The 25693-nt window shown below is 44.0% G+C and overlaps 1 protein-coding gene across 1 annotated transcript in view; it reads left to right on the plus strand.

Moving 5' to 3' along the window:
- Positions 1–1666: 1666 nt before the first annotated feature.
- Positions 1667–25693, plus strand: part of CPM (carboxypeptidase M) — an 84899-nt gene continuing 60872 nt past the window's right edge. Inside the window, exons 1-2 of the mRNA XM_080660711.1 lie at positions 1667–1689; positions 2016–2178. Coding sequence (XP_080516837.1) covers positions 2019–2178 — 160 coding nt within the window. The 5' untranslated portion in view covers positions 1667–1689; positions 2016–2018. The remainder of the gene's footprint in view (positions 1690–2015; positions 2179–25693) is intronic.

A 25693-nucleotide genomic window follows, 5' to 3' on the forward strand; every position in this document is an offset into this window, starting at 1 on the left:
AATTTAACTGATCTCCTCTATCCCCACGCCCCTCCTTTCAGGACTCAGTGAACAATGAAAGGAGAACCTTTTCAGGCCTTCTAGAAGTCACCTCTAGCATAGTTAACTGCTGCATACCTTTTTTAAAAAAAATCCACTGAAAAATTCAACAATATCATATTAAAAATTTCCAACTCTTAGAAAATTATTCGGATAGAGGTATTAATTAAACTAGATTATTTCCTTAATAAACAGCTTACAGAGTGATCCAGGTGTGAGACACTATAGTCTTAGCTCTTAAACCTTTCTGTTCTGCTTCCTGGAAATCACCGGAGGCCTCGGGGTTCCTAAGAGCTCGATTTTACAATAGTATCTGCAGCCAAAAAAAGGGCAGGCAAACTCTCAAAGGCACATTTGGTTCACCGAAGGCACTTTTTAAATTTTTTTAAAACTTTGTCATTTTCTTTTGTGCATTTACTATAAGTTTTTCCTTTGTGGTTACGGTGGGTTTCACATATAACATCCTATGCACATAACAGCAGTCTATTTTAAGTGGATAGCAACTTAAATGTGAACACATTCCAGACTTTATACTTTTACTCCCAGCACATTTTATATTTTAATGACCTTTTTACTTACTTTAATACTATGTCTTCCTTCACCCAAGGCACTTTTAAAAAAATCTCTTCCTCGGCCTCAGAGAGAGAAATCCGGTTCAATTCGTATGGGGTGAGGCCGTGGCACCACCATTTTTAACGTGTGGAAGAGGAATGTTATTGCAAATCAGTGGTTTTCAAACTTTTATATTCATAGGACCCTTGGCACCGAGTCCCTCATTACCTTACGGTCACAGGTAATGCGTGACAGGTGTACGCGGTCTCCGCCCCCACCACAAACTGCCTCAGGTTTGGGGGAGTCCTCATTCTCCCCAGTGTAAACACAGACCACCCAGCCCTTCCAGAATGAAGCATTTTAGGGAGAGAGAACGGATATTGACCTAGGAAGTATTAGTGGCGGGAGCACTGGATTTACAAATAGTGGCTCTGCTTTGTTCTACGTGATTTTCAGCTTTAAATTGACCTCAGATTTAGTCAACTCTCGTACACCATATATATTTGCCGGAAATTTTCCTGGACTCCACACTTGACGACATTTAAAACTTTTACACACATGCTTTCATTTTTAAGTCCCAGGCGACTGCAGAGCAGGGCTGAGGAGCCTGGCGCGGTCCCAGCCACTCCGGCCGCAGAGACCCTCAGGACTCGGAGCCGGTGCGGCACTCGGGCACCCTGAGATCGCGGGGCGCATCCCGCGGCTCCAGGTGAGCTGGGGGCGCGCCGGCCCCGAAACCCAGCGCGGGAAGCCGGCCGAGCTTTTAACATCTCCAAACTTGCAGCAGCTGGAGACACCACACGCCGGAGCGCCCGGGAGCCCATCAGCGGCGAGAGCCGGAGCAGAGGCAAAGCCTAAGACCGCCGCCTACCCGCAAAGCCCGGCCCCAGCGCCGGCTCGCCCAGGTGCGAAGGAGGCGGAGGAGCCTGGGAGGTGCCTCTCGGCCCCGCCTCAGAGGGACCCACGGCGCCTGAATGGGCCGGCGGGACGTCAGTCAGGCGACAGGGGCGGGTCCTGAGTGAGCCCGCCCCCTGGCCGGGCTATAATCGCCGGCCCCGTGCCGCGCCGCGGGCGGGTGGAGGTGTGCGCGGTGCCGGGGTGAGGCTGAGGGCGCGCGCGGCTGGTGCAGCTGCCACAGCTGCCGCAGCTGCCGGGCGCCGACCCGCAGCGGAGACGCGGGGAGGAGAGGGAGGAGCGGGTGGCGGGAGGGAAGGCACCCCAGGCTGCCCGTGTTCCGGTTGCACTAACTCCCGAAGGTGTTGCTTCCAACTTTTGCCTCCTTAGGAAGCAGGGAACGGTAGTGTCAGGAGATCTGACGCTAGACTGTCAGTGCCCGGGCTAGTAACGTGCATCCCAGCTCCCCACCCGCCCCATCCCCTTCCTAGTCGGGTCTCCGCTTGATTATCATTTTTATTCATCTCTAGAACATGGACTTCGCCCGCCTCTGGCTAGGGCTGCTGCTGCCTTTGGTAGCCGCGCTGGATTTCAGCTACCACCACCAGGAACAGATGGAAACGTTTCTGAAGAATGTTGCCCAAAACTACAGTTCTATCACTCACTTACACAGTATTGGGAAGTCTGTGAAAGGTAGGGTCCGTCTCGTGCGCCGTTCCAAACCTTGCTTTCATGTATTACATAGACCTTAGCTTCGTGACCCCTCTCTATGAAGCTACTCAGGAGCTCCAAGCGGGTACCCCAATGCCTTGCTTGTTGGCGGCTTTATGCTTTTGCGTGTTGTGAAATTTTATCTTGTTAGAGGAGGAGCAATAGGATGACCTGAGTTTTGCTGAGTGTCTCCGCCGTCATTCGAAGTCATTCAGACCTAGGAGTTAATGGTGTTGTGTCATTTCGGATCGTGCAGGCATTGGTTGGCTGGGATGTGTCTTTTGGCTCCTTTTTCTAGATAAGCTGCCAAGGAAGTCCGTTTGTCCATCTCAGGTTTCCCTTTTAGTTGATTTCTTTAAATATGACTCGGACTGTTAGTATCAAGTCTAAAGGTCTCTTTTAAACTCAAACCGTGTGGTTCTGTTGATGAGATTTCCATGTCTTGTATAATTAGTCCAAATGCTTAAAGTTATGCCAAAAAAAAAAAAGTGGCTCTGATACTGTTAAAGGCTGTTTTTATAATTATCCATTTGAATAAGACAGTTTCGGGATAAGAAATATGTTAACAGTGATTGGCACCGCTTCTAGCATTTTCATGTCTATTGTTTAATTGCTTTATTGATTTAATTTAGAAACGATACATTAAGTATCAATATGTAACTTTATATTAAGTAGTTGTCATTTTTATAGACTGGGATGTTGAATCATAAAGATATTAAAGATCTTGCCCAAGGTCACCCAGAGGATAAGTTTTACAACCAGGACTGGCTCTGAGATCAGTACTTCAGGGCTTGGACATTTGGGGGCGAGGCAAATAATGTTATTAGCTATTACTTCTTCATTTTTAATCTTCATTGTTGAAAGCATTACATAGGTCCTCCTTTTCCCCTCATTAACCTCTTCCAGCACACTCCCATCTCCTCCCCCCCCCACCCCACTCCCGCCACCCCATTGTCTGTGTCCACGGTAGATATTGCTTCTTAATTCTCTTTTATTGTACTGGTACCTACAAAGATATTACCAGAAAACTTGACGCTTAAATCAAAAGATTTGTCAAGTTTATGCAGTTTTGTTGTGGGTGGCAGGAACAGCACCAGGTGTCTGACTAGTGGGTGAGACCAAACCCGGGTTCAGCAACCTCGGTACTTGGGTTCTGGTTAGGAAAGAATTCAGAGCAAGACCCAAACTGTAAGAGAACATTTATTGGGTAAAGTACAGAGGTAGGAACAGTAATTCCTAGAAGAAATGGGCTCAGGAATCAAGTTATAGAGCTAAAGGAAGGGCCCTGGGAGCTTGGGAGTGAAGGAGCTAATGGTAAGGTGCCTGGGGCCAGGAAGAGAAGAGGGAAGGGTGCTCCCGAGGGCAAGAGCACCCTGGGTCTTCTGTCCTAAGGTTTTAAGGGTGGACATTTTAGGGGAGGTCCCAGGGGAAGATCTTAATAGAATTTTCAGCAGTTTTCCAGGTGTGTCCTTTTAAGGTTGTGGTCTCCACACTGATTGGCCAGCACCAGGGCAGGGGGTCATTACTCAATGCAGGTGGTCCTGACATGGCTGTTTTTATTGCTTATCTGATCCTGACAACTGAAGCAAAGATGTTATCTCTAAGGAGAAAAGGTCAGAGGGTCCAAGCTCCTGACCTTCCCTAGCGGAGGAAAAGTTACCCTGGGGGCAAGGTCCCACCCTACAAGTGATTGTCCGCTAGGCACCAGAGGCTTTCCATCCTGGTGACCTTCTGTACCCAGCTCATTGTTCTTGCTCCGCTCATGTCTGTCTAACTGCCTACACCAGTTTGGATCTCAGTTCTTTATCTTCAAACCCTACCTGGGTTTTAGCTCTGAGCTTTTCAGCCCTTGGGAGTCTGTTAATGACCCTATTCTTATTCTTTCCCCCCAAGGTTTATATTAAAGAAGTATTACATACATTTACTCATGTGCAATGCAAAATATAAATAAAAATCCAAGGCTTATGTGTATAATGGTGCCTTTGTTTTAAAACAACATTGCCAAAAGAGTCGGTGCTAGAATTACTCTATATTGCCCTGTAATCCAAAATTATAGAGGTTAGATGCATGAGAAAGCTATATCTTGAACCAGCATATGTATTCAACCTTTTGAAATCATTTCCCCTTAAGGTTAGAGAGGAACAATTTTTAAAGATCTAAGAATACTAATTATATTAATAAAGAAAATATAGACCACAACTAGCTTGAGTTATTACTGTTCAGTCATCATTTAAACCACAAGGTGAGAAGGATGTTGTTAATTTTAATACTGGCTTAAGTACTAGATTTGTTAAGTTCTTATTTCTTCAAGCACAAAGTGTTCTTGAAAGCTGGGGAGTCTCTTAGTGCAAGACAGCTATTTTGATCTGTCCTGCGTGATACCAGACCATAGACTATTGTAGAATGGTAAGAAGCTAGGAAAATTCCAGGACAAGCAGAATAGGGAAACTAAGTTAGTTAAACAGCAGTTTGTAGCCACCTAATAAATCTTATCTTCCTTAAACCAAGGACACTTAAGAGTAAATGGTTTGCACTTCTCATCCCAACCAGAGGGTAAATAGTTTAAATACAACCGTAGCCCTACTCAGGGAGACAGATAACAGAAATCCAATTAGTGCCATTTTCAAACCAGGCCCAAGGACAGACAAATTAAGAGAATAAATCTCATTTTGGTACATCAGCATAAAGCTGATGAATATTCTATTGATCTGCCCCTAAGACCTCACCTAAACACTCAGCCTTTATGTATTTATTTTTTAAAATATTTTTATTGATTTCAGAGAGAAAGGGTGAGGGAGAGATAGAAACATCAATGGTGAGAGAGAATCATTGATTGGCTGCCTCCTGCACGCCCCCTACTGGGGATGGAGCCCAAAACCCAGGCAACACTCAGCCTTTAAAACGCCTAAAAGTGAAGGTCCCAGGACACTCTCCCTCCAAGGAGCATGCCCGTGCCATTCCGTCCCCCCACCCCCTCCCCGCCACACACACACACACACACACGTATCTGCTAACCTCTAAGGGACCCTATGATACGTACAACAAGGGGAGGAATGGGGAGCGGCAGCTAATCCAGGGCTAACCCCGTGAAGCAGTCTCCAAGGCCCCCAGTTCTCTGACTTCCCAGTGAGCCGAGGCAGCCCAGCTGGGCTCTCCTGTTGCTTCCTCTGTGCCCTTCCTTGTTTCACTCTCCTAAGCATATTTTTGCTGCGGTCAATAAATTCTTGACTGCTTTTGTACACTTTGTCTCTTGACTGAAATCTTTTCCTCAAGAAGACAAGAACTGAGATCTTCTTGTCTCTCCAGTAACAGGACTGGCAGGCTTTTTGTTGTGTGGTGGTGGTTTGTTATACGTGTCCCTGTGGTTAAAGGACTGAGGAGTTATCCTGTGAAAAGGAAATCTGACACTAGTGGTCAAATGTTTGTACTGAGTATGTTCTGAATAATCCACTCAGATTGAGAAAAATCCCAACTCTGCTCTTAGATTCCAAGTGGAAGGTGCACCTACACTTGTAGCTGGGAGTCTCTGCATGTTAGTAGGGGCATTAAAGACAGTGCCCCTTTGTTGGCACAGATTCACTAAATAGGCAATTTCTCCTGGCCAACCTGCCCTCTAGTGCAAGATAAGTTTGCTTAGCAAACAGGATTTATTATACGTGATATTTATTTTTCTTTTTCTGTTATGAACACGTGCAACTTACCCAGAAGGGGAAGTAATATTCCTACCTCACCGAATACATTTTTTTTTATTTTTGTAAATGCATATTTTATATATTTTCATTGTTGTAATCATGGATTCTACTCTGCCCCCCCATTCTTATTATTTCATTGTATTTTTAAAAATATATATTTTATTGATTTTTTACAGAGAGGAAGGGAGAGGGATAGAGAGTTCGAAACATTGATGAGAGAGAAACATCGATCAGCTGCTTCCTGCACACCCCTCACTGGGGATGTGCCTGCAACCAAGGTACATGCCCTTGACCAGAATCGAACCTGGGACCTTTCAGTCCACAGGCCGACGCTCTATCCATTGAGCCAAACCGGTTAGGGCTCATTGCATATTTTTATGAATTGACAAAATCTGCAGATGTGAATTGGTTGCTATATAGTATTTTATACATTTGATTATCTGGATTTTCTTGGTCATTCTCCTCTTTGGGGCATCAGTATAGTTTCTGATCTTTTTTTATAAACAGTGATGTTATAAAACCATTGATGCATGTCATGATAATTTACTTCTGTTATATTTGACGATTTTTTTTCAGTTTTTAATTTTGAAGTGTTTGAAAACCACACAAAAGTTGAATGCACGTATACCCTTCACCTAGATTCAGCCGTAGTAGACTGACCATATTTCAGTTGAATCTTTTGGAGAAACCCCACTACCTAATGCCATAGTAAAAAAAATCTACATGAAACAAGAGAAGCAACTCAAAACAAACAAAAAACAACCTGACAACTGAGTTGAGAAAAATCAGTAAAAGTACAATGGTCATTGGTTCATCCCTCCATTTAGTTAAGGAAGCTTCTCCCCCACCCCTTTTTAAAAATTCCTAATGCCCCTTGTGTAGCAGAATACCTGGTACATATTCCATAATCTGTGTTTATTTAATAAATATTTGCTGGGCAGATACTGTATGAATATTTGCTGGGCAGATACTGTGCGAAGCAAGCAAAGATGTGTGCCATTTGTTCCTGCCATCAGGTAGCCTGCTTGAAAATACAAATATATTTATTGTGGGTTCCCACTGCTTGGCTCTTCACACCCCCCAAAATTAGTTCTAGGAGCTTTTATTTGATTAAGGAAGGTTGCAAAGGTCAAGGGGTAATAATAAAAATCTCTGTTATCAAGTGTTTTCTATGTATTAGGTATTTTAATACATTATTTCGATCTCAACAACTCAAAGCAGGCATTATCCTCATTTATAGAACAGGTCAAATAAGACACAGAGAAGTTAACGTGCTAAAAATTACACAGCTGACAAGTATTAGAGGAGGGTTCAAACTCGGGTTCACCTCTCTCCCAAGCACGTCTTTTCTCTTTAAAGAAGCAGCTTGACACGGATGTAGATGGTTACATGGAGACTGAGGTTGTGAGTGAGGGTTTCAGGTTCGTGGTTTGGGCACATTTGATGTGAGAGTACAGCTTCTGCCAAGGATCTGTAGCTGTGTTGTCCATTACACTACCCATTAGCCACTTGGTAGCAGCTGAAATGTGACTATACTAAACTGAGGTGCCCTAAAGTCACCTTGAAGACTTAATACAAAAAAGCAAATTACTCCACTAATAGGTTATATAGATTAAATATTGAAATGATAATATTTTAATATGTGGTTTAAATAAGAAACACTTAAAATTAATTTCATTGGTTTCTTTTCACCTTTGTTAATGTGGTTATGGTTACTAGAGCATTTTAAATTACATATGTAACTATATTTTGATGGGCTGTGCTGATCTAGACAGAAATTTCTTTTTAAAAAGTATTTTTATTGATTTCAGAGAGGAAGGGAGAGGGAGATAGAGAGAGAAACATCGGTGATGAGAGAGAATCTTGATCGGCTGCCTCCTGCACACTCCCTACTAGGGATCGAGCTCGCAACCCGGGCATCTGCCCTTGGCCAGAATCGAACCCGGGACCCTTCAGTGCACAGGCTGACACTCTATCCACTGAGCCAAACCAGCTAGGGCGAGAGAAATTTCTTAGTAATATTTTTCTGGGTATAAAAATTCAAGTTCATTTAGAAAATTTGGAAGATACAACAAAGCACCAAAAAGAAAATTAAAATCTCACCATCCAAAGATAACACGGGCCTTCCCCTCTCCCACTGAGCCACAAATCTTGTTTGTCCATGAAAACATGTTATCTAGAAAACTTGGTTTTTAAAATAATATATGTTTTTAATTGATTTCGGAGAGGGAGGGAGAGGGAGGGACAGGGAGAAAGAGATGGAAACACCAATGATGAGAGAGAATCATTGATTGGCTGCCTCCTGTATGCCCCCTACTGGGGATCGAGTCCGAAACCTAGGCATGTGCCCTGACTGGGAATTGAACTGTGACCTCCTGGTTCATAGGTCGATGTTCAACCACGGAGCCACACCGGGTGAAAACATGATTTTTAATACCTGCTTTGTGTCCTATCAATAGATGTACTATTGCTTATTTAACTCATACCCCACTGATGGATATTTAGTTTGCTTCTAAACTTTTCCTGTTATAAACAATGCCATAGTGAACATCTTTGTAGCTAAGAGAGCAAATTCTAGATTCTTTACTTTGTAGGCAATGTGACCCTGGGTTGTTAGAATAACTCCTGGCACATAATAAGCACTACATAAGAGCTACTGTTAGGGATACATTAGCTGCTATTAGGAATACATTTCCAAAAAGGAAATTACTGGGTCTTAAGCAGTTTTATGTATTTGATACATGTAACCAAATTGCCTTCCAAAAGGATTGTATTGATTTATAATCTCACGAGAAATGTATGCTAAGAAAAAAACAACTCTAAATCTTATACCACTCGTAAATCAATACTGGCCTTAATGGTTTGAAAGATTACTGTAGTGTTTGTCAAAGGGTACAAAGTTTTGGTTATACAAGATGAATACATCTTAGAGGTCTACTGTACAACATAGTGCCTATATTTAATAATACTGGAGTGTATGCTTAACAATTTTGCTAAGAGGATAGATCTTGTGCTGAGGTGATGATGATGATGATGATGATAGATTACTGTACTATCAATTTTTCATTGTGTTTAATGTATAAGGAAGTTATTCTTCATGCTTTCCTCTCCAAGTGCTCTCACCTTCATATATTCATTTAACAGATATTTATGTAATTTCCTCTGCCAGGAATCTTTATACAATCTTTATACAATTTCAGATGCTCAAAAGTCTCCTGAGATTTGGCTTAGATTCTGCCCCTAAGAGGCACGTACTATGTTCACATACACTAACCTCTCATTGTCTACTGCCCTCAACTGTGTAGATTTTGGCTGGCAATTTGTTCTGGTAGGTGGGGCACGGAATACAAAACATTGTATGTTAAATTTTGCCACAACACTTAATTTTCTGTGATCCTCATTTCTCAAGTGTGGTCATAAAGCCAGTTTGCTTGAGATCCTGTATAAAATGTTCTTGGTGATGTAAAAGATGGGGACATATTGAGGAATGAATATCAAGAAAACCACTAAAATCTAGGAATTGCAGCTGTAATACACATGTTTGTGATTTAAAGTTACTCTGATTTAGCAAGTCTTTCCCCTTCTTTAACTTGAAATGCAAGTTTTTCCCCTTGAAATATCTTTTTGGATATTGGCCTTGTTTTATAATTACCTGTATTCAGTTTTTTGTTTTTTTAAAGATACTGTTCTTTTCATTTTCTTATAAGGAAATTATTTAGATTTACCCTGTTTGTAGTATAATTTAAAAGAGAAAATTGAGACAGAATATCTTCAGTGCTTATACCTAGTAAGCATTTTTTTTTTAAATCCTCACCCTAGGATATTTTTCCATTGATTTTTAGAGAGAGTGGAAGAGATAGGGAAAGACAGAGAAATATCAATGTGAGAGGAACATATTGATTGATTGCCTCCTGCACACGCCCTGACCAGGGCCTGGACCGGGGAGGAGCCTGCAACTGAGGTTCGTGCCCTTGACCAGAATTGTACCCCAGACTCTTCAGTCCACAGGCCAGCGCACTATCCACTGAGCCAAATTGGTTAGGGCCATTTTTATTTCAAATCTCAAATATATCTAAACATAAATAGTCTAGATACACATGGCATTTGAAACTTCAAAAAAAAAAATGACAGCCAACATCAAATGATTTTACTATTTGCCTGACACTTTACATATATGTTTCACTTAATCATGTTCACAATAGTATGGAATACCATCATTACCCCCATATTTACATGTGAAGAATTGAGATAAAATGAATTGTCCATAGTTTGTAAATGATAGAGAGAGGGGGTGATTGGAACTAGTCTGTCTTGTGCCAATAGTGAATAAACCCTTAAATCTCTTTGCTGTAGAGAAAAGTTTCTACAGTTATCTTTTTCTGTTCTTGTTGCCTACCCTCTTCTACACATCTTGCCCCTGTGATTCTGAAAAAGTTGACAAGTATCCTCTATCATCCATGCAAAAGCCTATCTATAATAATAAAAGCATAATATGCTAATTAGACCGGACAGCTGGACGACCTTCCAGATGAAGCCACGGCTGTGAGGGCTGAGCCCCTTGCATGAATTTCGTGCATAGGGCCTCTAGTATTAAATATTTGTGCTTCGTTTTTAAATATATTTTTATTGATTTCAGAGAGGAAGGGAGAGGGAGAGAGACAGAAACATCAATGATGAGAGAGAATCATTGATGGGTTGCCTTCTGCATGCTGCCTACTGGGGATGGACCCCGCAACCCAGGCATGTGCCCTTGGCCAGAATCGAACCTGGGACCCTTCAGTCCACGGGCCAACACTCTGAGCCAAACCAGCTAGGGTTTGTTTTTGTTTTATTGTGAGTGATCTGTGGAATTTCTTGAACCCTTTTTGGTATTCACGGTTTCATCCAAAGCAGTTTGAATTCCATTTTTTTTTTTTTTTGTATAAACCTAATTTTTTTCTAAATGCAAAACTCTTGGATTGTGAGACAGAAGGCAGAGATTCTGGTTTACACACCTACAGGACAGACAGAACACCCATCCACCAAACTGCCTTCTTCTGAAAACAGTGGTTCTCATTAAGAGCAGTAGCCCCCCCTAGAGGGACTTTTGGGAACTGAGAGGAGGTTTAGGCCACATGAGGAGGGGGTTCATTCCTTGATGTACCCTCCTGATCTTGTTAGCAAAGCACAGAATAGTCGTGCATAGTGAAAAATTGCCCCCTACATTTTCCAATGCCCTCCATAGAGGAAAGACCTGCTTACAATGATTTGAGCTTAAAACCATACTCTGTTTTATGTACAAACACAAAATACTTCCCCTCCACCCCCCACAATCTTAATATATACTAAACTTTTCAGGAATGTAACTAAATAAAAAGGAAAATTTTGATTTTTGTTTTGACTGAGAGGTATTTCACATTCATAAAATTCTGACACCAGTGACCACACAGCTGAATTAGTCTGCATTTGTAATAGATGCATTCACCGTGATTCTCAGGTATAGGCAGCCCTCCTTATCTGCGGGTTCTGCATTCCTGGATTCAACCAACTGCAGAACAAAAATAACCCCGGGGGTGGGGGGGTGGGAGTTACATTGTTGCTGATGTGTACCACATAGTTAGGCCTCCCATTGCTGCATCTGTACTGAACATATACAGACTTTTGTTTTCTTGTCATTATTCCTTAAACAATAACCCATAACAACTATTTACATAGCATTCATATTGTATTAAGTATTATAAGTAATCTTGAGATGATTTAAAGTATTTAGGAGAATGTGTAGGTTATATGCAAATATTACGCCACCATTTTATATAAGGGACTTGAGAATCCTCGGATTTTGTTATCCTCAGGGGTCCTGGAACCAATCACCCACAATACTGAGGGAGGATTGTATAGATATGAGCATCTGATTTTTTTTTTAACTTTTAATCTAGTGCCCCTTTCTCTTTTTTTTATTGTTTAAAATATTACAAATAGTAGTACATATGTTTCCTTTTCCCCCCATTGACCTTCCCTCGGCTTCCCCCACCCCCGGCACATGCCCTCACCCCCCTAGTGTATGTGTCCATTGGTTATGTTTATATGCAGAGCATCTGATTTTTTCATCATGTCTACTGGACCATGCCCAAATTTTTGCATACTGATATCATAGTTTATTATAAGTTGCCTTCCTTTTATTTCTCCTTTATATACAGTTTGAACACTAAATTGATCTTTTCGAAATTATGTACATAAATATGTTATATTTTCTATGCACTTAATGCCAGCCAGCATGGTGAAGGGAAAGTTGTAAAATATTGGACGTAGACTGATAGGTTAGGAACTGTTAGTCCACAATCACAGAGAGAGAGCTGGCCGGGACCCACTGCACATTTATGTAGCAGCATCTAAAGGTGTTTGGTTTCTGTTCTTAATCAGCGAACATGTGTGTCTGGAGGTAACAGTGGTGACGGCAGGATCTGGAGTTGAGAGATGATAACCGCTATTAGCTCTGTTTCCTTCTTTTCGTTTGCATAGTTAGAATTTCCCTTTCTCTAAGAGTACAAAGCAAGAAAGTATAAAAAGAATTTTAAAGTAAAAATGTTTTAAAATATTATATTAAATACAAGCATGCTTTTGGGTGAGGGAGAGGGGATTAAATGAAATCTTCCTATCCAGTGATTTAAAACAATTGATATGCTTCCTAGCTTCTTAGCAGTTCGATGGAATACAGTATAGCAGTTTACTGAGAGGTTTGTAAGTCCTCATTTGAATATGTGTTAAAATAAAACAGACATGCATTGCACATTCAAAATGTTTCTTATCTCTGCGTGTCAGGTGTTTAAATTAAAGTACAAAGTTTCTAGTCTGTGACCTTTCACATGCATAACTTCACACCGGAGGGCTTAGTCTTCACTGCGTCAGGAAAAGTGTGGCCAACTTCAAACACGTTGCCTTCTAACTAACCCCACACACTTATCATGAATTTACTCAGAGCTAAAGATAACGGCCTTTTTGGTGGGTATGGAGGCATTAACAACAGCGCTCACATATTTGGAGGGTTTACCCTATCACAGAGTTCACCAGATGAAACCATCTAAGTAACTCTTCTATTTGTTTAAACAACGAGCTTTCAATTAGTTGCTTTCCCAGTTTTTTACTTTCTCTGACAGGAATCTCTCTGAGGAAACTAGACCCCCGTTATGAAGCAGAGCTAAGTCACAGGAACGGACAGTTACCCAAATGCATACCTAAGACTCCTTTCTGACAAAGTGCACAGGTGTATTACGGATACAGCAGGTGAAACTTAGCATGATGTCACATTTTTAGAGCAGGTGTGGATGAGAAGGCTTATTTGTAAACTAGAGGCCTGGTGCACAAAAATTGTGCACTTACAGCGGGGGGGGGGGGGGGGGGGAGGACCTTCAGCCCGGCCTGTGCCCTCTTGCAGTACAGGACCCATTGGGGGATATCCGACTGATGGCTTAGGCCCTCTCCCTACAGGAAACAGGCCTAAGCCGGCAGTCGGACATCCTTACCGCTGCTACGGAGGCGGGAGAGGCCACCGCCACTGCCGCTGCGCTTGCCAGTCGTGAGCCCAGCTTCTGCCTGAGCGGCACTCCCCCTATGGGAGCACACTGACCACCATGGGGCAGCTCCTGCATTGAGGTTTCCCCCCTGGTGGTCTGTGAGCATCATAGCAACCGGTTGTTCTGCCGTTCAGTCGATTAGCCTTTTATTCTATAGGATGGTACCTCCTCCTGAAAGCCTTATCCTAGTCCTCTAGGCAGAGTTAGAACCCGCACTCCTCTTCCCGAGCATCTTCCATCTATACATTGTACCTTGAGAGCAAGGACCAGGCTTTGCCCATCTTTGTATCCAAGGCCAATAAGTGCTTATATGTGACACATACTCTGTGGGTCAAAGCTGAAGAGACTTACTGTATGTGGCAAGTGAAACATGAATGTAAATATACTTAATAATAAAAGAGTAATATGCAAATTGACCATACCTCTGCTACACCTACAAAGCCATGCCCACCAGCTAATCAGGTGCGAGTATGCAAATTAACCCAACCAAGATGGCTGCGGCCATGGAGCGAGCAGGAAGCTTGGGTTTCCCCGGCGATGGAGGAAGCCAAGCTTTCTGAACACCCAGGCTAGCCCAGGCCTCTGCTGAAGGCTACAAAGTTTCAATTATAGAAGATAAATAAATCCCAACAAAAATGGCAGCAGCCATGGAGCTAGAGAGAGCAGGAGGCTAGGGTTGCCCCCGGTGATGGAAGAAGCCAAGCTTCCTGCACACCCTGGCCAGCCCAGGCCTCTGCTTAAGGTTACAAAGTTTCAATTATAGAAGATAAATCCTGCCCCCATGTGGACACAAGATGGCCACCACAAGATTGCCAGCAGGGGAGGGCAGTTTGGAAGGGACCAGGCCTGCAAGGGAGGGCAGTTGTGGGCAATCAGGCCAGCAGGGGAGGGCAGTTGGGAGGGACCAGGCCTGCAAGGGAGGGCAGTTGGGGGCGATCAAGCCTGCAAGGGAGGGCAGTTAGGGGTGACCAGGCCAGCAGAGGAGAGAAGTTGGGGGTGAACAGGCCTGCAGGGAAGGGCAGTTGGGGGGGACCAGGCCTGCAGGGGAGGGCAGTTAGGGGTGACCAGGCCTGCAGGGGAGGGCAGTTAGGGCCAAGCAGGCTGGCAGGGGAGCAGTTAGGCATCAGGCTGGAAGGGGAGTGGTTAGGGGGTGATCAGGCTAGCAGGCAGAGCGGTTAGGGGCAATCAGGAAGGCAGCAGGCGAGCAGTTGGGAGCCAGCAGTCCTGGATTGCGAGAGGGATGTCCAACTGCCCGTTTAGGCTCGATCCAGCTGGATCGAGCCTAAATGGGCAGTCGGACATCCCTCGAGGGGTCCCAGATTGGAGAGGGTGCAGGCTGGGCTGAGGGACACCACCCTCCCATGCACAAATTTTGTGCACCGGGCCTCTAGTCTATATATATAAAAGCCTAAGCGACCGAATGACTGGTCGACTGGTCGCTATGACGTGCACTGACCACCAGGGGGCATTGCTCAACGCAGGAGCTGCCCCCTGGTGGTCAGTGCACTCCCACAGCGGGAGCACCGCTCAGCTGACCGATGGGCACCAGACACCGAGCTCACAGCTGGCAAGCGCAGCTGTGGCGGTGCAGTCTGACCTGCGGGGATCTTTTTGAAACCGGCAGTCTGACATCCCCCGAGGGGTCCCAGATTGCGAGAGGGCACAGGCCAGGCTGAGGGACCCCACCAGTGCACGAATCCGTGCACCAAGCCTCTAGTAGTATATAATATGTTATATTGTATAAGTATATTGTATAGGATGTGTATTTATATATGTACTTCTACATACACTGAGTGGCCAGATTATTATGATCTCTGAATGCATAATAATCTGGCGACTCAATGTACTTCTCTTGAGTACCTCATTTATTTGTTATCAAAGATACTATAAATCGTGCACCTGATCAGTTTTCCCCTTTGCACTGGCTGATAGAAAGCTCAGGGCAAATAGGTGGTTGATCTCCAGCAAAAGTCTAGAATACTTTTGGTACCCATTTGAGATACAAATACACTGAGTGGCCAGATTATTATGCATTCAGAGATCATAATAATCTGGCCACTCAGTGTAGTTACATATGCTATATGTAACTTTATATATAACTTTACATAGTGACACGTATCGTATATAGTAAGTACTTCAGTCTCTCAAGAAAATGAACTTGTTTTTTGGCAATGTAAACTTTTTTGGCTACAACTATTTTACGGTCAGTAATATGATAACTTTGGAGCGGTAGAAGTGGAGGACTTATTATGCCGCAGCTTCAGGTACGTTCCTGGAGTGGAGGAGGAGGCAGCAGGGAAGTTGGTGCATCTCAGGCAGGAAAGGCCTCATTCAGCTATTCACTGACAGGTCTGAAGTGGTTCTTTCCTCCCTCCTCTCAGCCCCCAAACCTAACCAAACATGTAGCTAAGGAAGAGAGAGTAAATACAGAATATACACACACCTCCATTAAGCAGAGTTTAAGTAAATATCCCTGGTTCTATTTGAACAGCACAAGAATAATTCTCCAAATAATTTTATTTGGAGAAGTTAAAAGAGAGAAGCCTTTCTCTTTCTTCATGTGATGAAGACTTTCCCCCCAAAAAAGTTAAACAGAGATATGAAACCCCTCAATTTTAAGGTTTTTTTCCCCTCTCCATACTCAGGAATGTTGTACAGGTTTAAGATGAAGGCAGTCGGCTTATTTAATAACTAGAGGCCTGGTGCATGAAATTTGTGCATGAGGGGGTGGGGAACGGTCCCCTCAGCACAGCCTGCACCCTCTCCAATCTGGAACCCCTTGGGGGATGTCCGACTGCCTGTTTAGGCCCGATCCCAGGATCGGGCCTAAACAGGCAGTCGGACATCCCTCTCACAATCCTGGACCACTGGCTCCTAATCGCTCACCTGCCTGCCTGCCTGCCTGCCCGGTCACCCCTAACTGCCCACCCCCATGCTGGCCTGATCGCCCCTCACTGCCTCTGCATGCCGGCCTGGTTGCCCCCAACTGCCCCCCTCTGCCGTCCTGGTTGCTCCTAACTGCCCCCCCCACCAGCCTGGTCACCCCCAACTGCCCCCCCCCCACAGGCCTAGTCGCCCCTCACTGCCCCCCCTGCCAGCCTAATTGCCCCCAACTGCCCCCCCTGCCAACCTGGTCACCCGCCAACTGCACCCTGCCCTCACTGGCCTGGTCGCTCCTAACTGCCCCCCTTGCTGGCCTGGTCGCCTCTTACTGCCCCCCGCTGCTGGCCAGATCGCCCCCAACTGCCCCCTCCCTGCCAGCCTGGTTGCTCCTAACTGCCCCCCCCCCCAGCCTGATCACCCCTAACTGCCCTCCCTGCTGGCCTGGTTGCCCCCAACTGCCCCCCCACCAGCCTAGTTGCTCCTCACTGCCCTCCTGCCAGCCTAATCGCCCCCAACTGCCCCCCGTGCCAGCTTGATCACCTCTTACTGCCCCCCCCCCTGCTGGCCTGGTTGCCCCCAACTGCCCCCGCCAGCCTGGTCGCCCCTCGCAGCCTGCTGTTCAGTTGTTTGGTCGTTCCTCACTAACCCCCCGGCCAGCCTGGTTGTAGGCAGCCATCTTTGTGAGGGCGTGATGGTCAATTTGCATATTATGTCTTTATTATATAGGATTCTTGCTGTGAGTGGTTCAGAAAGACAGGTTTGGAAAGACACATGTAAATAGACTGTTGAAGGTATCTTAACTTTAATTTTTAGGCCCTATTAAGTATTCACTCTCTTGCCATTGTTGGTAACTTGGTTGAGCCCAACCATTAAAATTCTTTTAATGAGGCCCTAACTGGTTTGGCTCAGTAGATAGAGCGTCGGCCTGCATACTCAAAGGTCACAGGTTTGATTCTGGTCAAGGGCATTTACCTTGGTTGTGGGTACATCCTCAGTAGGAGGTGTGCAGGAGACAGCTGATCGATGTTTCTCTCTCATTGATGTTTCTAACTCTCTATCCTTCTCCCTTCCTCTCTGTAGAAAATCAAAAGATATTTAAAAAAAATTTTTTTAATGTGTATGTGGGGTATTCACTCTTGTGAAGGTTTAGAGACCTGGGGACATGGGAGCACAGGTCATTTTAACATGTGGTAATTCCACAGGAGCTTTGCCATTTGTTTTATTTAGAGAAATTTATTTATACCTTAATAATAATACCAGGTGCACATGGAGTTAAATTTCAGATAAAGGTTGCTCCACTAGGGAACACTTTTTTTTCTTTCTGTTACCCTTGGGAACTCAGAGGGATAATCTTACTGTACTAGAGATAAGCCTAGCTGGTCTATTATTTGTTACTGGTAAGTTCCTTTCTATTTATGAAGAAACAGGAAGATAAGTTGGGAAAACACCTCATTCTAGCCTTAACAAACATTTAATTGGGTTTGGTCATTTTTTGAGTTTTAAGAACATGTGCTTCTAAGTGTACAAAATGTGTTGTCAGGCTCTGCAGCACCCACTGGTTCAGAGTGGAGAGGCGGGTGCTGAGCACAGAGGCCCAAAGGTAAAAAGGTGTGCTGTGCTCTGCAGAAAGGAGAGCAGAGGGGCCGAAGCCCACTGAGCAGGGGAGAGGTGCTGGGTGGAGGGAGCAGACTGGAAGGTGGGTGGGCAGGGAAAAATTGAAAAGCCAGCATGACCTTTAGGATTCATGTGTGGGCAACTGAGAGTATGAGGTTTTACTTACCCAGGTGGGAAAAACTAGAAGAGAACACGCTTGGAGTCAGATCAAGAGCTCTGATTTAGATAGGTTTTTTTTTATAAGTTTGAAATCCTTATTTCAAAGGGTATGTGTGTGGAGTTTGGGGGAGAGGTTGGGCTGTAGAAGTAAAATTGAGAATCATCAACATGTAGATGATATTGAAAGCCATGGGACTAATAAAATAGTCTAAAGCATGGAAATAAAAGGCCAGAATTAGAGCTGCAGGACCTTATGTCACTTAGAGGCTGGTAGAGATAGAAGCCAGCCAAGGGGGTTGAAAGGAAGTCAGCAAGGAGGCAGGAGGAAACAGTGGCATCACAGTCATCAAGGAAGGGCCACAGTTCAAGAAGGAGGCTGTTTCAGGGTCCCATGACCACCCCCTAGGGAACTGCCAGAGGGACTAGTGACTCAGCATAAAGTCACACTCCCAGCTGAGAGTTACTAAGCAGAGGATGCAGTGCGGGAACAGCAGGATAATGACATATACAGGGTCTTCCCAAAAATGTATACCCACTTTGAATCGTTTATTGACATACAGTTCATTATCTGTTTTGTTTTGTTTTTAATTCTTTTTTTAAATAATTTTTTATTGTTGAAAGTATTACATATGTCCCTTTTTCCCCATTGACCCCCTCCAGCCCGCCCCTGTCCCCTGCCCCAGACCTTCACCACCCTATATAGTCTGTGTCCATGGATTATGCATATATGCACACGAGGTCTTTGGTTGATTAATTCCTATCCACCCTCCCTCCCCCGCCTTCCCTCTGAGATTCTACAATCTATTCCCTGCTTCCGTGATACACAGTTCCTTTTCAAAATTTAAAAGATTCTACAGAAATGAATAATTTTGTGTGTGTGTCAATGCTTGTTTTCAAACTGATGACCATTCTGGTCCGGGCACTGCTGATAACTCAAAGCAGTGGAATCACAAACAAGAATCGTTTTGTTCGGTATTTGTGCACCCTCAATTCGTCGACTGTTGCCGGTTTTGTGCCATAAACTTTATCTCATATATATCCCCATAAAAAATGTCTAGTGGTACATTAGGGTAAATTTTCTTTGTTTGGAGTGTAGTCTGGCTTCACCCATTATTTCAAATCAGTTAAACCTGAAAAGGAGTGAACATTAAATGAATTATCAGCTGTTAAAGTGTGTATACATTTGAGGGGGGGGGGAACCTTATATGTAGGCAAAGATGAGAAAAGTCAGCATAGGCTTTCTTCTCCCTCAGTGAGGATCCCACAGATGCACGTTTCTTTCCAGCTGTGCCTCCACCTGGGGAAACCAACTCAAGTGTTGGCAGTGCAGAGTTCTTCAAGGCTGTGCGACCAGCCAGGGTGCCGGCCCCCATAGGTCCCAGGTGCACATCATGAATCTTCATGTTTACCTTGGTGCTTTCAGCCTGGTACACGCCGACCACTGACTTGGGGGTACAAAGTAACGTCATTAACTAGTGAACATTTCAGGACTTCAGTGCTCGGTTTGGTTAAGGGTCCTTACTGTGATGGCAGGTTTCCCAGAGATAAGCCAGGAGTGAATAGAACAGACTGGCTGTGTTAACTCTTTCCTTGCTGAGGGCATGGTTAACTGTGTTGAATGCTGCAGTAAGTGAAAACTGAGAGCCATAAAGTTTAGTGACATGTCTCAAAGGATAGTTCGTTACATTCTGTGTTTGTCTAGACAGGATTGATTTAATTTCCTCAGCGCACGTTTGTTGAATGCCTAATATGGTTTGTGGCATGTGCTGGCCTAGGAATAAGATTGGCCCCTGCCCTGATGGAGTTGGCAGTCTGAGGGGTGGGTGGGTGGGTGGAAGAGTCATTCAATAAATACAGATGTGATTGGCCCTGCAGAGGGGAGGGGTTCTGTAGAAGGGGAGGGCTTACCCTGACTGACGCCAAAAAGATAAATAGAAGCAGCCAGGTGAGAGGGAGAAAGCAGAAAGCAAGGCAGTAAATAGCATGTTCAAAGACCTTGTTGGGAGGGAGCATATTGACCTTGAGGAACAAAAGAAATTCGGTGTGGCTGGCGAGGGGGAGGGGGCGGGGAGGGGAGAGCACAGGCCAGGTGGGCAGATCATGGAGGACCTTGTACCATGGTTAGACTCTCTGCTTCATCCAGGGGGAGCCATAATCATCCTAGGGACTCATGCGTGATCAGAAAATGGGAATTTTCTGGTGGGAAACTTTCTAATAATTTTATAATTCATCTTGCAGTACAATAAAGATTCCCTTTTTAAAAAATAAGGCAAAGCAGCCTTTTCTGGGATTTAAAAAAGTGAGAAAATACAACACACCAGGGTGAGAAAAGCGGAGCACCAACAAAATGCAATATTAAATCTGTAAAAATAGTAACGGCTCCTAAACAGGCAGTGTGAAGAGTTCTGATTTAAATACCACACTTAGGTCAAGTTGTTCACTTAAACCAATACTGTGTTATACATAGTGTCTTTTCTTTTTGTCCTCACAGAACACAGATCACCCACCACACAAAAATGTTCTTTAATCAGTGATTTTGGAGACAAATTCTGTGTATGCCAGCCATGCAGAAACTGATGAATATGAACTGAGTCTATAATTCAAAGAGAAAGCCAGAGTCCTAGGAACAGATACTTTTTCCCAGCTGTATTGAGATATAATTGTGTAAGCTTGAAGTGTAGGATGTGGTGATTTGACACACACGTGTATTATAAGATGGTCATAAGGTTAGTTAAGACATCCTTGCCTCACATAATTACTACTTTGTTGTTGTGATGGTGAGAACATTTAAGCACATAATGCAGTTTTGTTAACCATCGTCGCCATGCTGTACATGAGCTCCTCAGAACTTATTCATCTTATAACTGGAAGTTTGTTCCCTTTGACCAATACCTTCCCATTAGCCCCACCCCCCATCCCCTGGTAACCACCGTTCTACTCTCTGAGGTCAGCTTTTTTAGGTCCCACATGTAAGTAAAGTCATGCAGTATTTGTCTTTCTCTGACTTATTTCATTTAGCATAATGCTAAGTTTCATCCACGGGGTAGCAAGTGGCAGGATTTCCTTTTTTTATGGCTGAAAGATGTATGTGTGTGTGTGCAGCTGTGTATGGGGAGTGTGTGTGTGTGTGTGTGTGTGTGTGTGTGTGTGTGTGTGCGCAGGTGTGTTTTCTTTATCCATTTATTCATCTATGAACCCTTAGGTTGTTTCCATGCCTTGGCTATTGTGAATAATGCTGCAATGAACATAGGGGTGCAGATATCTCTTGGAGATAGTGAATTTATTTCCTTTGGATATATACCCAGAAGTGGGATTGCTGGGTCATACAGTAGTTCTAGTTTTAATCTTTTTGGAGAAACCTCCATACTATTTTCCATTTACATTCCCACCATCAGTGCACAAGATAGGAACAGATACTTTCTACTTAAGAATAATTTTGGAACATTATTATTATGAAATACAACCACTTGTATTTTCAGCACTGAGAGGGCCATTAATCTTGGTCTCATGCTCTAGGTAAGCTATTCAACACGAGCGATGAGGGGGGGAAAATGAAAGAAAAGCAACTCCTGTTCATGGAGTACCTATTATATGCCAGGCACTGGGCTAGGCCCTTTACAAACTTTTCTCCTTTAAGCTGTACAAAGACTCCGTGACATGTTATTTACATTCCCATGTTAGAGCCAAGAACAAATGGCTTTTATAGATGACGTAAACAAAGGATCCAAAATGATATCTTGGTAACTGATAGATTTGGGTCATTAACCCAAATTTGTCTTTTTGAATTCATTTACATATTTGTTCAACACATGTTTATTGAGCTCCTGTTGTCTATCAGAATCTGTGTGGAAGGACGCAGAGGAGAACATGGACCTCCTCTTTAGGAACTAAGGCTGGGAGCCTTATGCACCGTCACTGTGATGGGAAAAGCACAGAAACAGGCCTGGCCTCTAGGGTGCTTGGTCCAGTTGAGAAAGGCTTTTCAGGGAAGCTGATGCTTGAACAGAGCTTTAAATGTTACCAGGCAGATTGGTGAGGGGATAGGGATTCCAGGTAAAGCGAAGGGGAAAGGAGACTGGAGCCTAGGGGCACGGTGGGCTGGTGCAGCAGGAAGCAGCTGGAGCCCTGTGTACTGAGGAGAGGGAACTGCCCTTGTACGTATGGACAAGGATAAAGATTGGACGGCAATTTCTAATGGATCTTAGCAGGGAGGGATCTGAGTTTGTGCTCACTGGAAAATACAAAGTTTTAGGAGGATGTTCGTCATCATGGTGGTTTTCTTTTTAAAAACGGATTGTTCAAAGAGCAGTGATAAATAGAGAAAATATTTTGACTCACGTAACTCTTCACTAGAAATGCAATCTTTGTAGCCCCAAGAGAACTGTTTACATAGGACATTCTGTTCTCTATCCTTGGGAAAATGTTTTAAAGGGAATAAAAAGGGGTGTCTGAGGATTGGTAATGAATTGGACACTTTATTGAATGTTTACTATGTACTGGCGACTTCCACATGTTATTTGGAACCCTGTCATCAGGGAATTAGGTAGTGTTATCCCGGTTTTACAGATGGGAAACTGAAGCTTAGGGAAAGGTGACTTGCCCAGGACAACTGAGCTAGAAAGTGGCAGAGCTGAAAACTCACACCCAGGTCTGTCAGGATTCAAGGCCCCAGTTCTTTCCGTTTTCAAATGCTCTCTAGAGCCTACAGACTTCTGTTGAGGAGACATGGGGCACTTCAGCAGATGAGGAGGCTGGCAGTGTGGGGTTCCCTTCCTTAACCCAGAGCAGCTCAACTTCAACTTTCTACATTGAATTTTCACATGGACCTGATTATATAAAGGTTCCATGAACAGGAGTGGGTAGCATGAAGACTACCATTGCCCATGGTACCTTTGCAAGAACAGACTGAGGAAGTGCCATAGGCTAGGCACTGTGCCAGGCGCTCTGGCGTGTGCCAGTGCTATCAGTTCCCACCTTTTGGAACGTAGTATTCTAGTGGGACGTGTATAAGTGATGCTTTACCAGAGGTTCAGTGCCCTCTGAACCAGATCAAAACAAGATTGTATCTATTAGAAAATACTGAATGTATTCTACATGTCAAGCCGAATGCCAGGAGCTTGTGTAAACAGCAGAGTGTCTTGGCTGGTCATCTGTATGTTGAGTTGGGCAAAAGATCTCTTGACCTTCCCCTCTCCCACTTCCTTGCTTTGCTCAGAGCAGATAGCGTCTCTCTAAATACCTCAAAATGCTCAGAAACACTTCACCACCTTTACTGGTTTTCTTGGGCTGAGGAGCTCCGTCCACACAACTGAGACTCAGACTTACACAGACTCTGTGGACTGACAAGGTGGAACTGGAGAGCAGGGAGCAGAACCTGGCCATCAGGAACTTGGGTTTTCCAATGAGCACAGTCTAAGATGCCTCAGATGCTAAGGCTGCAGAACCTGTGAGGGAAGACATCAAGCCACCCAACTGATAGGACAGATTCCACTCAGCATCCTTCACATCTGGTGCAGGATAGGGGCATTTGAGGTATGCTGACCAGCCTTACTCCTGTGCATCCTGTGAGTGAGATGGCCGGGTTAACATGTAACTGTCATTCCTCACCATGGGGGTCCCACTTGCTAGCAGGGGAAAGCTTTTCCCTGCATGCTAGGGATGGAGCTAGAAATGAATTAAAGAAAGAAAACAAAATAACCTTTTACATCGGGTAAATTAACAGAATCCCAGGCTGCCCGACACTGGGACATGCTCCATGCAGCAGCACACCAGACTACCTTTCCTCTAAGGGACATCTCATGAGCTGGTATAATAGTGCATGTGGTCTAGTGGAAAACCATTCCATTTTGAGGTGGAAACTCTAGGGATATAGTCGCCTAATGGACCAGAGTGCTGTCCGTTATGAGAGATGGTAACTCTCCAAGCATTTGAGTTCCAAACACCTTAGGCTCCTAGGAATCCTGGTGTGATCTTCAGGTCATAAGTGACCAATGGACGTGTAAGAATGCCTTTTCTTATATCCGTTCCTTTACTAGCACCACCTTTAAACAAGTTATCATCTGGCAGTCATTTTAAACATACATTGAGTGTTTAGCAAAATAATCTTAATTTTAAAAATCGTGGTAAGAAAAAGCTCTGGGTGTCAGGTATTGAAATTGGGGTCTTTCATTATAGGGGGAAATGCCATATTTATACCCACACCCATCACTACACAGTTATCTGTGAAACAGTTTAATAGTGGTTAAGGACACAGACCCTAAAGAGTCCAGATAACCTGGGTTGAAATCTTGGTTTGGCTATTTAGTAACTGTTTTTCTGGACCAGTTTCTTGCCTTCTGTGTAAAGTGGAAATAATAGTGTTTACATCATAGGTTGATAAGATCGTTGACTAAGTTAATAGACGTTAAATGCTCAGAATGTGATTGGCACATAGTAAATGCTACAGAAGTCTGTGCTACTGGTATTGCTATTACAGGAATAGGGTATGTGGCAACCTGGAAGAGTGGCACCGCCACATGCTTTGATGTTTAAAATACTTGAAGCTGCTGTTTACTGAGGGCATCTTTGGTGTCAGGCACAAGAGAGGCAAAATGTGAGCTTTATCTCATTGAGTTCCACAGCGTCCTGTAAGATAAGTACCAACTGACAGCTTTAGAGACTGACTTGCTGGTGACTTGCCCAGGGCCCTAAAGCAAGTAGCTGGCAGATTCAGACCTGAACTCCCAGTCTGCAGAGCTTGGCTCCTACTCCCACCACACCTGGAGGTTTAGGCTGACCTCATTCCTGTCAGCACACCTACGGCCATACCAGCCACAGCATCCAGGCTATAGCCTCCATTTTTCAGAAGAGGAACATGAGACCACTGGATTTTAAGTCAATTGCCGAATGTCACCCTCTAATAAGATTGAAGTCCACAGTAGGAAACCAGATCTAATATTAAGGTGGTGTCTCTCTGAGGAGCCAGTGGCTTGTGGTACGGTTGGCCAAAAAGACTCCGGATAAGCTGCCAGATACCAAATAACTGATTCCATTGGGGTCTAGCACATATACACTCAGATACTGGGTAACAAATCATCTTTTACTTTTATTGGCTTGTATTTCTACACGTGACAATGTGAATGAACATAGAAAAATAAGAGTGTTTTTGTTTTTCCACTTGTGCATTTGCTTTGGAAAATCCCCTATTTTTTTTTTTTTATAAATCTTTATTCAGATTATTACAATTGTTTCTCCTTTTCGCCCCCATAGCTCCCCTCCACCCGGTTCCCACCCCACCTTCTGCCCTTACCTCCCCCTCACTGTCCTCATCCATAGGTGTATGATTTTTGTCCAGTCTCTTCATGAACCCCCCATACCCCTTTCCCCCTGAGAATTATCAGTCCACTCCCTTTTCTATGCCCCTGATTCTATTATATTCACCAGATTATTCTGTTCCTCAGGTTTTTAATTCACTTGATTTTTAGGTTCACTTGTTGATAGACATGTATTTGTTGTTCATAATTTTTATCTTTACTTTTTTCTTCTTCCTCTTCTTTAAGAATACCTTTCAGCATTTCATATAATACTGGTTTGGTGTTGATGAACTCCTTTAGCTTTTTC

This window comes from Plecotus auritus, assembly GCF_963455305.1.
Source record: "Plecotus auritus genome assembly, chromosome: 3".
Classification (NCBI taxonomy): domain Eukaryota; kingdom Metazoa; phylum Chordata; class Mammalia; order Chiroptera; family Vespertilionidae; genus Plecotus; species Plecotus auritus.